The sequence below is a fragment of the Myotis daubentonii genome, chromosome 5 (genome assembly GCF_963259705.1).
Source record: "Myotis daubentonii chromosome 5, mMyoDau2.1, whole genome shotgun sequence".
NCBI lineage: Eukaryota > Metazoa > Chordata > Mammalia > Chiroptera > Vespertilionidae > Myotis > Myotis daubentonii.
In genome coordinates, this window is record NC_081844.1 from 26,337,231 (window position 1) to 26,350,345 (window position 13,115).

General features: G+C 46.1%; 2 protein-coding genes and 1 pseudogene across 4 annotated transcripts in view; 1 reads left to right on the forward strand and 2 right to left on the reverse strand.

Moving 5' to 3' along the window:
- LOC132235006 (zinc finger protein 14-like) overlaps positions 1–2,753 on the reverse strand; it is a 30,777-nt gene extending 28,024 nt beyond the window's left edge. For all 3 annotated transcript variants that reach the window (XM_059696698.1, XM_059696700.1, XM_059696697.1), the window contains exon 1: positions 2,649–2,753. Coding sequence is in view for 1 of the 3 variants with exons in the window: in XM_059696697.1 (XP_059552680.1) it covers positions 2,649–2,651 (3 nt within the window). In the remaining 2 variants the exon portion in view is untranslated. The remainder of the gene's footprint in view (positions 1–2,648) is intronic.
- A 2,361-nt stretch (positions 2,754–5,114) lies between these two features.
- Positions 5,115–6,189, forward strand: LOC132234182 (ornithine decarboxylase antizyme 2-like). Its single transcript, XM_059695222.1, has one exon. The coding sequence runs from the start codon at positions 5,406–5,408 to the stop codon at positions 5,760–5,762; it is 357 nt and encodes a 118-aa protein (XP_059551205.1). The 5' UTR covers positions 5,115–5,405; the 3' UTR covers positions 5,763–6,189.
- Positions 6,190–6,270: 81 nt separating this feature from the next.
- On the reverse strand, positions 6,271–9,664 carry LOC132234994 (histone H3.3A-like; annotated as a pseudogene).
- Between the last annotated feature and the right edge of the window lie 3,451 nt (positions 9,665–13,115).

Sequence of the window (13,115 nt, forward strand, 5' to 3'; positions counted from 1 at the left end):
AAAGATTTATATTTTTGATATTTATTTTATATATTTAAATGCCATTTAACAAAGAAAAATCAAACAAAAAAATGAGCACGCGTGTCATAGGTTCGCCATCACTGATCTACACAATGGAATACTACGCTGTGGTAAAAAAGAATAAATTCTTGCCATTTGCAACAGCATGGATAGAACTGGAGAGCATTATGCTAAGTGAAATAAGCCAGTCAGAGAAAGATAAATACCACATGATCTCACTCATATGTGGAATATAATGAACAACATAAACTGATGAATAGGACAGATCCAGAGACAGAGAAGCAGAGATCAGACTGTCAAACCTCGGAAAAAAAATAAAGGAGGGTGGGGGTAAGGGGAGAGATCAATCAAAGGACTGGTATGCATGCACATAAGCCCAACCAATGGACACAGACAACAAGGGGATGAGAGCATGAGTGTGTGTGTGTGGGGGGGGGTGTTTAATGGGGGGATGAGGACACATATGTAATACCTTAACCAATAAAGACATTAAAGATTGAAAAAAAATTTTAAAAAAGAAAGAATATTAAGAGTAGAAATACTTAATGAAAGTTATGAGGCATGGTTATGCATTTTGAATGAAAAAGGTGGTTTCTAAAGGTGGTTATTTCTGAAAGTTATAAGAATGTTTCTGAAAGTTGTAAGAATGTCCGTGGAAGTTATTAGAAGTCGGTAGAAAGAAATGTTAAAAAGAAACTGATTAAATCACACAGGCCTCACATGCCCTACATCAGTGGTTGGCAAACTCATTAGTCAACAGAGCCAAATATCAACAGTACAAAAACTGAAATTTCTTTTGAGAGCCAAATTTTTTAAACTTAAACTATATAGGTAGGTATATTGTCATTAACTTAATTAGGGTACTCCTAAACTGGCCTTTGCTAAAAACGTCCTCAATCTGATTGAGGTACGCTCGCTGAGGTTGACCCCTTCCAACTCTCCCATCCACACTCGTCTTGTATACTTGTTTCGTCTATCACTAGCACTGACCACTGCACAATGAGACTGCTGACTGACTCACTCACTCAACGCGTGCATGGATCGCACGCGTCTCCCGTCACCCCACCGACCAACATCCCCCACTTCTTCTAACGCCACTTCTTCAAAATAGACTCGCCCAGGCCGAAAACCGATTTCTGCACGTGGGCCACCAAGTTTCAATCACACTGTACCTGCGAACCCACATGTGGCATTTTGTGGAAGAGCCACACTCAAGGGGCCAAAAGCCGCATGTGGCTCGTGAGCCTAAGTTTGCCGACCACTGGTCTAAAAGACTCCTGCTGTTCCTTCCCCTAAGCAAGGGTGACCCTGCCTGAAGCAATCCCCTCTACCTCTCAAAGCCACTTCCTTTCTGCCAGTTGTAAAAGCCTTCCATCGTGAACAGCTGCTCTGAGATTCTATTTCCTAGATGGGATGAGGCCCAATTCGTGAATGGGAATCAAGCCAGTTAACCTTCCAACTTACTCAGCTGAATTTTGTTTTTAACGGTTTGAAAAGCACCACAAAACAAATAGCTGATAAAGACGCTGTGACTCAGAGAAGGAAGATGGCGGTTAGGATTCAGGGGAGAGCCTGGAAATGCAGGCATTTGCTGCAGAGCTAGGCCTGGGGGGCTGGGGGTGGACTTGAGAGCCTGCTCCACAAACATCAAAACTCAGGAGAAAACGGGGTCCTTCTGGGGAGAAAGGAGGGACCGGGGACCCCACAGACCACAGCTCCTCCTGAAGTATGGTAGCAATCATCTCAGGTAGAAACTGTAGTTTAACTCTAACCCTGCTGTTTGGCTTAACAATAGAAAAGTTATTTTGATTTTCTGAATTGTATAAATCATCCCATTCGATTGAATACCTTATTGACTGTAATGTGAATATCCCATTGATTGTGATCTTACTGGTTTTAGAAAGCACATTCCTCTGTACCTGGGAACCAGGACAGCACAATTATCCCAAGACCTGAGGGTTCCAGATAATGTTTCCCTGTCAACTCAGTGGTCCCAAGACCAGGACAGCACAATTACTCTAAATTGCCTGGATGGCTCCAGACTCGATAATGTGTTCCTGGTAACTCAGTGGTCTCAAGACCCCAGGGCTCTAGATAATGTGTTCCTGTCAATTCACTGATCCGGAGACCCAAAACTATAATTAACATGATTAATTCTGCTTCTGTAAACTGCTTTTTTGCGAACTAGGTTCCTCATTGCAAACCCTGGGAAGTAATCAATACCTTTGTGATTTTTGCCTATATAAATCTGGTGTTGCGGCCATCTTATCACTTAGAGATTTGGGAGAGCAAAATGCCTCTTAGGAGTCCCGGATTGCAATAAATGTGACTCTTTAATTAGACTTCTTGAGGCGTCCTTCTGTGATTCGCGGGGTACATTATAACACTCCCATGAACGAACCGCGGAGACCGAGTCCCCATTGCCTCCAATGACCCTCCACGTGGTCACCGCACCGACTGCGGAGCCGCGAGGACACACTGGACGCCCGGGTCCCGGCTGGGCCCCCGCCCTGCGAGCCCGAGAGGCCTCGGGTCCGCAGGCTCCGGACCTGACCGTGGAGAGAAGGCCCCGCCACGGCGGCTCCACCCGCCCCTCCTCCCGTCCCCGCGCCCGGCCGCACACTCACCATTTCTGGTTCCTGGGCCTCCCGAGTCCGCCTGCAGCTCCCACCACCTCACAGATCGCAGATAGACCAATGGCGGAAGTGCAAGGAAGAAGCGATGTGAGGGAACTTCCGCCTAGTAGCAGAGGGTAGCCCCACCCACCTGACCCCCAATAGCCCCACCCACCTGACCCCAATAGCCCCACCCACCTGACCCCCAATAGCCCCACCCACCTGACCCCCAATGGCCCCGCCCACCTGACCCCCAATAGCCCCACCCACCTGACCCCCAATAGCCCCGCCCACCTGACCCCCAATAGCCCCACCCACCTGACCCCCAATAGCCCCGCCCACCTGACCCCCAATAGCCCCACCCACCTGGCGCGCGGCTCCCAAAAGGACAGACACTTCGCACGACATCGCCCCCTAGCGCCTGAGGTGCACAGGCCTGAGCCCAAAGCAGCCAGATCTCCTGTCCAGGGACGTTTGCACTGAGAGGCAGCGCTGAGAGTCCCCAGGGAACAGTGGTCCTTCCTTGCAAACACACACACTGAAAAGGCACCTAATGAATCTGGCTCCATTTTCATCTTTGTTGACACCGGGAGTCTGATGTGCGGATTTGCAAAAAGGCGCACAGGCTGAGGGATCAGGGATGCCTTAGGGCAGGGGTGGGCAACCTTTTTGTGAGTGCCTGCCAAAACCAGCAAAATCTCTGACTCAAAATTCTTCTGCGTGCCAACCCTAATTTTTTGAGAACATGTTACGCCTACTTGATATCTCTTAAGGTGTACGTATGTGAAGAACCTTGAAGAAATAATAAAATTCATTCGAGCGACTAAAACACAGTATATGATGATGAAAAATACATTTATTCTTTAATGTATACATGTACACTGATAGTCCGACAGAAAACTTTATGACTCCGTTTGGTATTATCAGTGGGACTTTTGCCGCTGCATCACTGATGACAGAGATTTTACATCAGGTTTATATTTCGTGCCCTTCAGAGATATGCACGAGCTACTACTTTCATCCGTCAGGCTACTCCTATTATGAGACTTAACAAAATTCATCACTGAGAACAGAGATTCACAAGCGTATGTGGATGAAAACATGGGGAGTAACGCTGTTGCAAAGTTTTTTAAACAGAAAAAATTTTCTGGAATGGCATTCCAAGTCCTCAGTGGTTCGTTTTTGACATTTCTCTCTGGTACTCCTATCTCTAATCGCTTTTTTCCCCCAATGTTTTCCAAGTCAACTCTAAGGTCAATAAATTTCTGCTTCCAAATTGAGCTACTCTGAAATTAAATCAACTGCATTTCAAAGTCAGCCATGTCTATCCATGAAAACATTTGGAGGTTAAGTTCCTTCAGTTTCATGCTGTCTGGAAACCTCATGAATTTTGCTGTCTCTTCCAGTTCTCTGAATTTTGCAAATCTTGAGAAGAACTGCTCAATAGTTGACTCGATGATGTTTAAAAACAGCTTTTGAAGGCTTTGACAGTCTGTTCTGTCATCTTTTGGGAGGTCTTTGATGTGCCTCTTGAGGTTTGGGAAATATCTAAATCTCTCACCATCCACATCCCTCTTAAAGACTTCCAGTTTCTTTTCAAAAGCCTTTATGTAACCAAATATAACATCAAGTGTCTTGCCAGTTCCTTGAAATTTAACATTTAAGTCATTCAAATGTTCACAAAAATTGTAAATGGAAGATTATAAGAGAAGGTTTCGCGTGCCAGCAAAAGTTACTAACATGCCATGTTTGGCACGCGTGCCAGGGGTTGCCCACCCCTGCCTTAGGGTGTTATCCTCCCAGAACTACAGTCAGATTTCCAACAAGAGCATTGAAACCAGAAACAAGCCATCATTTTCAGCGTGAAAAGTGACTTCTGCATATTCAGAAAGGTTAACTTTATTTATTTTTTTTTTAGAAAGGTTAACTTTAAGAAAATGTTTTTCACATGAAAAAATATGTTCCCACAGGTGATTCAGTCACACTCCTCTGAGGCCATGAGCCACCCCTTACTTGTGGTTATCTTGTGGGCAGTTCCACAGACCTACCCAGAGCAAGGAGATGGGCCAGGTACAGAGGTCATCAGGGTGGAAAGCCCAGGTGTCCAGCAATGGGCAACCAATTGTAGGGTGGGGCCTTGTCCCCAGGGTGACGTTTCCTCCTCTGGCTCCAGGCCCAGATAAGCAGCAAAATGCCAGGGCTGACATCAGGACCCGCTGCATTGAATAGTGACCCCTGGCCTGGTGCCGGCCTGTCCATCAGTGGAGGTCACATCCCTGAATGGACACACCTGGAAGCTACAGAATATTCCATTCAGCTCTTTCCCTGGGACCTCCCCTGAAATCTCCACCCTTAAAACCTTTAGGAAGGAGGACCCATGCGCTCTCCCTCCCTGGAGCACAGCTATACCTTTCCCTTACCCTCCTTCTCCTCCTCCCCCAGGCAGGTTACCATTAGCTTGTGCTCCCAAGCTCCAAGGGGGCTTTCCTTTACCTCCTTAACTCCTTTCCTAAGCCCATTTCCTCTAAGACATACTTCTCCTACCTCTGTAATTAACCATTAAATGTTCTTTTACACTTTGGGTCTTGCCCCATATTCTTACCCAGCTCCAGTGCTGCAGGCACATTGTTCCGGGGCCTTATGCTGCTCCTGGTGCCCGTCACCCACTGAGGAAGATCCCCGCCGGGCGAGGGGCGGGAGGGATCCTTCTCTCTCAGCTCCAATAACTAAGGACCAGAAGCTCCCTGTGACCAGGACCTCCCGCGAACGATGGACAACCTCACATCGTCCACTTCCAGTACGAGGTCACGAGGGGAAGGTCTCTCCCTGGGCTGCGGACCAGTCCTGTGCAGCCAGAGCCAGTTTATAAAAATCCCAGGTGGAGTGTTAGCTGATGGGAGCAAAGGCGGGTTGTCAGCACAGCTGGAGTTTGCGGAAGAGAAGATGAAAGTGAACTATGTCTCCATCTGCATCCGGAAAGGCTGGGAAGACAGAGCTCCACTCCTGAAGACCTTCAGCTTCTTGGGCTTTGAGGTTGTACGGCCAGGCCAGCCCTGTGTACCCTCTCAGCCAGATGTGATGCTCAGGGTTTACCCGCTGGACCGGAACTTGTCCCATGAGCACTAACGGTCAGAGGATGCTGTGCCCAAGAGCCACAGTGGGGACAGAGGGGGTTAGGCAGCCCTGGGACTGAGGAGGGGGCTCCTCGCTGACTAGGGAAGGGCGCTGAGGGGCTCAGGGTGAGGGCTGCCTATTGTATTCTTGGTGTTGACTCGTTGAAATTGTTTTCCATAAGGAACAGTATAAACCTATTATTCCCATGTGACCACCAGTAGTAAATGAAGATGTTTATGAAGTGGCCTTCGAAGCTTTCTAAACTGCGTTGTGCGATGTGCTCTATCTAGCCTACGGGGAGGACATTGCCTAGAGGGGGAGGGACTACCTGGGTCTGGGCCAAGACCTGGAGGGTTGGTGGGTAGCACTGTCAGGCTCAGGCCCCCCAGCTACTGGGCTTTCTCTCTGGTTTTTAAGACTTGTGTATTTCCTTTCCTCGCTTCCTGTCACCCCAGGAGCTCCTGAGTACAGGCTGGGCATCCCCATGGGCAGCCGTGTTGTGTTTTGACGCCCACCTGCCTGGAGAAAGTATGTCTGACCCCCTTTCTTTTCTTTTCATTTTTTTTCAGTTTAATGTATTTTAATAGCAAACTTACAGGAACAGCACAGAAAACAGACAACATTAAAAACATGTACTTGCATGTAGGACAACTAAGTTAGAAACGTATAGTAAATGGGTGGAATCTACTGTATGATAAAAATGCTACAAACACCATTTATTTGCCATCAATAAGAAATTTACTTGTTTTTAAAAACATCCAAATGCTGGCATTGTCCAGAAAAATTTAACAGGCTTATTTCTCCTAATATATAAAAACCCTGGTTGGTCACATCCACAAAGACCAGAGGCTCCACTAACCAGAAGTCAGTCCTGCAGTCAGCTGTGGCTGCAGGCGAGGTGACCCAGCACTGACTCCTGATGGGGCTGCGAATCAGGCCCAGAGAGAGGCCTGAAGAGAGAAGTAGGGTCTGATCTGTAGCCTCTGTGGCAGCTGTTGGTCAGCACTTGCCTCTCTCTTTCTCTCTGGTCCTGGCCAGCAGCCTTGCCTCCGTTTCTCTCCAGGCCTCCACCTGGGCTGCTGATCCGCCCCACCTTTCTGATCAGGCCCCATTGATAGGCCCAGAGACGCTTAGTGACATAGAAACCGAGCAATCAGAACCAAATCTGGGGCAACTGTGAGGAGCCAATGGCTGCCTAGGAGGTGGAGTTTTTGATGCTGACTGGTATAGAAACCGACCAATCAGAACCAAAATTGGTGGCAGAGGAGGTCAGTTGCGGGGAGATCAGGCCAGCAGGGGAGGGCAGTTGGGAACAAGATCAGGTCAGCAGAGGAGGGCTGTTGGGGGGGTGATCAGGCAGGCAGGGGTGAGCAGTTGGGGGCAATCAGGTTGTCAGGGGAGGGCAGTTAGGGGTGATCAGGCAGGCAGTTAGGGGTGATCAGGTCAGCAGGGAAGGGCAGTTGGGGGTGCGATCAGGCGGGCAGGGGTGAGCAGTTGGGGGTGATCAGGCAGGCAGACAGAGGCAGTTAGGGGTGACCAGGCAGGCAGGCAGGTGAATGGTTAGGAGCCAGCGGTCTCAGATTGCGAGAGGGATGTCCGACCTCCAGTTTAGACCCGATCCCTGTGGGCCTAAACCGGCAGTTGGACATCCCCAAGGGGTCCCCAATCGGATAGGGTGCAGGCTGGGCTGAGGGAACCCCACCCCCTCTGAGCACAAATTTCATGCACCGGGCCACTAGTATTGTGATAAAGTTGAACTGCTGAAACTTGTTCACTGAAACATTTGACTTGCATTAATGCTTCATGTCCCCGCATTTATATTTACAAAATTCACACACAAATGAAAGTGGAAAAACTGCCAATACCTGATTTCTGTCCTCTATTTTCAACTTGCAATCATATACTTAGGTACCTTTTGACCCCATGGAAAAAAACAACAACCGAATGTTTAGAACTACAAATAAAAGGAAAAAAATTTTTTTAAAGAATGAAATGTTTTCCATCATAGTGGATTCTTAAGCACGTTCTCCGTGTATGTGGCGTGCTAGCTGGATGTCTTTCGGCATAATTGTTACACGTTTGGCACAGGTTGGTGTCTTCAAAGAGGCCAACCAGATAGGCCTCACTTGCCTCCTGCAAAGCACCGATTGCTGCACTTTGGAAGCGCAGGTCTGTCTTGAAGTCCTCACAGCAGACGCTGGAAGGGAAGTTTGCGAATCAGAAGCTCAGCGGACTTCTGATAACGTCTAATTTCACAAAGTGCCACAGTACCAGACCTGTAACAATGAGGCTTCTTCACCCCTCTGGTGGAGGGCACACTCTTCTGAGCGGCTTTGGTAACCAGCTGCATCCTTGGCACTTTGTCCCCTGTTGACTTCAGGGCAGTCTGTTTGGAAGGAGCCATGGTACAGAGACCTCTTCACTTACCCCCCTTCTCCTTCAGCTGGAGCTCGGCGAGCTGGAGGCGGTGCAGGCGTTGGAGAGCGATGGAGGCTCGAACACGTGACCCTCTTTCTTTACAGCTTAGAGTTATTCTGGCATTTGGTTAACCTGGCTTCAGCTGTGAAATGTTATCAGTGCATTTTGCAGAGGGACATTCAAGTTCACTCCCACCACCAGGGCTTTCTTTGGGGTGCCTGGGCCCCTATAAAACACTACTCAAGTCCAATTCTCAGATCATGGCCAGTTCTTGCTACTGGCTGCACGGCCTAGGCCCCAGCATCTCCTTCCTAGGGTCACAAAGAGCGGAGAGGAAGAGGAATGGTGACTCAGGGCCTGGGGTTGTAGAGGTGGCCCGCCCTTTTCTGTTTTCAAGGTACATCTTGTTCTAAAGGGAGACGAAGGGCGAGAGATCTAATCTGGGTGAGGGGGTGGGGGTGTTAGGAAGGCAAGTGTGCTGTGTTACAGTGTCAATAAACTGATTTAAAGTTAAACAAACAATGTCCTGTTGTGGCCTGTGTTCTTCTCCAGACTGTGTTCTCAGTTCTTTATCAGATGGACGCCAAGGTGGTGGAAGAAAGTGTTACACATGCAGAACAAGTTTAACACTTTTATTGTTTCATATTGTTTTTAATATGTGCACATACTGTTTCAAGAGCAGTTATGAGTTTTCATGAATGCAGTTACACCACCATCAAGACGGAAAACACTCCATCAACCCAAAGGAACACAGTTGTGGTGGCGGTTTATACTGTATCCCCTCTGAACACGGATTTGTTACAGGTTCCTCCAGCCCTGGACCTTTTCCGGAATGGCACGCAGTGGGTCGCCATGTGGTCTTTTAAATCCTGTTTAGAAACTCTGACACTGCATTTGCTAGGGCACAGAATTATACAAGGCTGGCAGCGCTCTTCTGAGTGAAAGTTTTTGACTTTGGACAATGCGGCACACATTAGGACTTCAAAATGGAGATTCTACCATTATGAGTTATGTAAATCGGGACAAGATTTCTGCTTGCCTGTCTTCATTTGCATGGGGGCGGATGATGGGGACAGGGGATCATAGGAGATACCAATGATCACAAAATCATAAAATATGTACACCGCTAAGAAAACATAAATTAGCACCGAAAGACAGAAGAGGGACCATGTCTGGACGTCCTTTGCTCTTTAAAGAAATAAAGCAACACTTTTTCCCCTACGTTTCATAACATCTCCTGGAAATGTAAACATGGAAATGATCCCTGGAAACAGCAAAAATGAGCACGGACGGCTTGGTGCCTTCTCCTGAAACAAAGAACTTTCTGCTACTCCTCCTATCAAAGGCACAGAAAATGTCCCTCATTGAGGGTATCAAATATACTTGCTTTGCTGATACTCTGCCTGCAGGTCACCTTAAACTTTCTTTACATCATTATCCTCTGAACAGCAATGGCTTCCTGGTGTTTTAATCAGAATCACTTTAGACATGCACAGGAATCACTCTAATTACAGAAAACCCATGATGTGCAGGTGACCAGAACTTTCTTCAACTGGGAGGAACTCAAAAAAAGTGTCACTCCATTTGAATAGCAGCAAAATAATATGCCATTTTGCCAAAGCCGGTTTGGCTCAGTGGATAGAGCGTCGGCCTGCGGACTGAAGGGTCCCGGGTTCGATCCCCGTCAAGGGCATGTACCTGGGTTGCAGGCACATCCCCAGTAAGAGGTGTGCAGGAGGCGGCTGATCGATGTTTCTGATTCTCTATCTCTCTCCCTTCCTCTCTGTAAAAAATCAATAAAATATATTTTTTTTTAAAAAGAAAAATCAACCAAAAAAATGAGTTCGTGTGTCACCTCTGACACGCGTGTCATAGGTTCGCCATCACTGCTCTAGTAGATCCACAACTCTTTAAGAAGTATTACATGGAGGAAAGATGATCAATGATGACACCCCCATTTACTGAGGCCCCTGCCATCCATAATGAAGATATGTAATCCACCCTCATTCCCAATTAACTCTCGTCAGTGTTTGCATTTATTATCAACATTTTTCTTTTATTTTCAAGATATTTATTTTTTGTTTTTTTGAGAGGCAGAGTGAGATAGAAACATCAATGAGAATGAACATACATCAGCTGCATCCTGCATACTTCCTACTGGGGATTGAGCCCCAAACCTGGGCATGTGGCCCGACCACCAATCAAACCATGCTCAACTATAGAGCCACACTCACCTGGCAACAACTTCATTTTCTAAGAAATCAAAGCTTTTTTATTTAACCACTAGAGGACTGGTGCATGAAATTAGTGCACAGGAGGGGGGATCCCCTCTTTCCAGCCAGCACGCTCTTCAATCCAGGACCTCTCAAAGGATGTCGGATTGGGCCTACACCAGCACTAGGACATCCCTCTCACAATCTGGAACTGCTGGCTCCTAACTGCTCACCTGCCTGATTGCCCCTGACTGCCCCGACAGCCTGACCACCCCTAACCACCTCTGCCTGCTGGCCTGATCGCCCATAACTTCCCCCTCTGCCAGCCTGGTCACCCCTAACTGCACCCCTGCCGACCTGGTGGCCTCCAACAGCCACCCCTGCCGGCCTGGTCACCCCCAATAGCCACCCCTGCCAGCCTGGTCACCCCACGCAGTGTGCTGTTCAGTTGTCCATCCGGTTATTTCATCATGACGGCCCCTGGCTTTTTATATATTAGGATTATCTCCTTTCCCACAAAAACTAAGCACCAGCAATGCAAGAACTTTTTTCTTTCATGCCTGTATATCATGACTTGGACAGGTTTGCTAAATTGGGCATGTTTTCTATGTAAATTGCCTGGCACGTGCAGGATGTTGACATTATCATCATGATCATACTTTCTCCTTGGCCAGGCAACTCAGTTGATTAGAACATTGTCCCAATATGCCAAGTTTGTGGGTTCGTTCACAGGTCACACACAAGAATCAACCAATAATTACATAAGTAACTGGAACAACAGATTGATGCTTCTCTCTTTCTCTCTCAAATCAACTTTCTTTTAAAAGTGTGTGTGTGTGGGGGGGGGAATACAGTGAAATTCTGTCAGCAAGAACAGCTTCTTGGAAGAGAGATCCTAACTTTGTTTTCTTGCTAGGCTTGTGTTCTTTGACAATATTCCCAAATTTATAAACCTCAGTTGACCCATAAAGGAGTTAACCAGTTACATATCTTGTTAGGAAGTACGTGATTTTAAATTAATATATATGTAATATAGATACTTAACTGAGGTACTTTTTGGAAATGTACCCAATACAGCAAAGTAAATATTTCATATATATTAGGTAACAAGAAAGGCAAATGCTGTTCGACAACTGGTTCCTGGCCTTATACTCCCTGTGGAAAAGAAAATGTCACACATCCATCATCACACAGAGCTACTCCATGACCACAATGAATCAAGACAAAAGCAAAGGCATTCATGCTTGCACATGTGATCAAGAAAAACGGGTTTCAAAGGATTAAAAATAACGAACATTGCTTTTCTCACTAATATGATTTGTGCTTCTTACAATTTTGGTTTAGCATGATTTTTTTCTGCATTCTAAAGAAAAATGATTATCATTATGCAAGATAGGATGAAGTTCATTCCGCCACAGAATTCAATGCAGAAAAATGTATTGCTTCCTTGGATGGAAATCAAATTGTCTCTCACAAGGCAAAATATAACAAGAAATCATTTAAAGGCTGCTGTTACTGTTACATTCCAGACACTTATGGTTTCTGATCATGCTTATTATTTCAATTCATTCCATCTCATTTCACTTTTACTACAGATGTGATTGTGTTGGTCTTTGGCTGGAGGGGACTAAAAAATACATGACGAAAGTTTTTAATACTTTGAAAGAATAAGAAACTAGTCTGTGCCAGACAATATAAGTATAACGATAATAAAAAATATGTTTTCTATGAGGAAACCATATCCAAATTTGTACACACTTAACACTTATGACTCAGAATGTATAATGATAAAATGGATAAAATGACAAATTGATCTGAAAATACATAATTACTATGGGATAATTAAATACATCCTCAGGAAATAAAAAAAAAACACCCATAACATGTCTTAGCATAAGAGTGGTTGAGAAACAGTTCCTATTTCATTAAAAATTACAGAAGCATTGTCCTAGATGGTTGGGCTCAGTGGATAGAGCGTAAGCCTGCAAACTGAAGGATCCCGAGTTGATTCCGGTCAAGGGCACATGCCCGGGTCCCAGACTTGATCCCCAGCAGGGGAGGCAGCTGATCTGTGATTCTCATCATTGATGTTTCTATCTCTCTCTCCCTCACCCTTGCTCTCTGAAATCAATAAAAAAAAATTTTTAAAGTTACAGAAGCATTTATTGGAAAAAATGCACATAATTTTAATCACATACAACCCAAGATAACTGAAAACGTTGAGAGATTAGGCTCAGCTCTGAGCGACAGCCCACATCAGAGTCTGCCTGCAATGAGGGAAGTGCCGATTCTCACATGGAAGGACTGGCTCAGAGCCCTCACTGCAGAGGGTGGTACAAGAGCAAACTGGCACATGGCTCCTTGGCACTGCACCATTGCAGCTGTCACAGTGGCATCTGAATCACAGTCAGTAGTAGAACCAACAGGACAAGATGATTACTAGTCAAATTAGACCTCACGCAAATGCAATCTAGAGAACATTGCGTACCCTTCAGAAAACAGCCTCAACCATGACAGTCTACGTTTGTTGCCTGGTGGACACCTATGGGCTTGCAGGAAAAGCCAACCTATGCTGGATCTTTAATGTTGAATTGTGAACATCTGTAAAGCTTACACCCAACATCAATGGAATTAAAGCAGTGGCTGGCTGTTTTGAGAAAATTCTTGACTGGCAGGACAAAATAGGAGAAAAACAAACTAAAATATTCTCTTCTTAATGTGAACTCTATAGCAC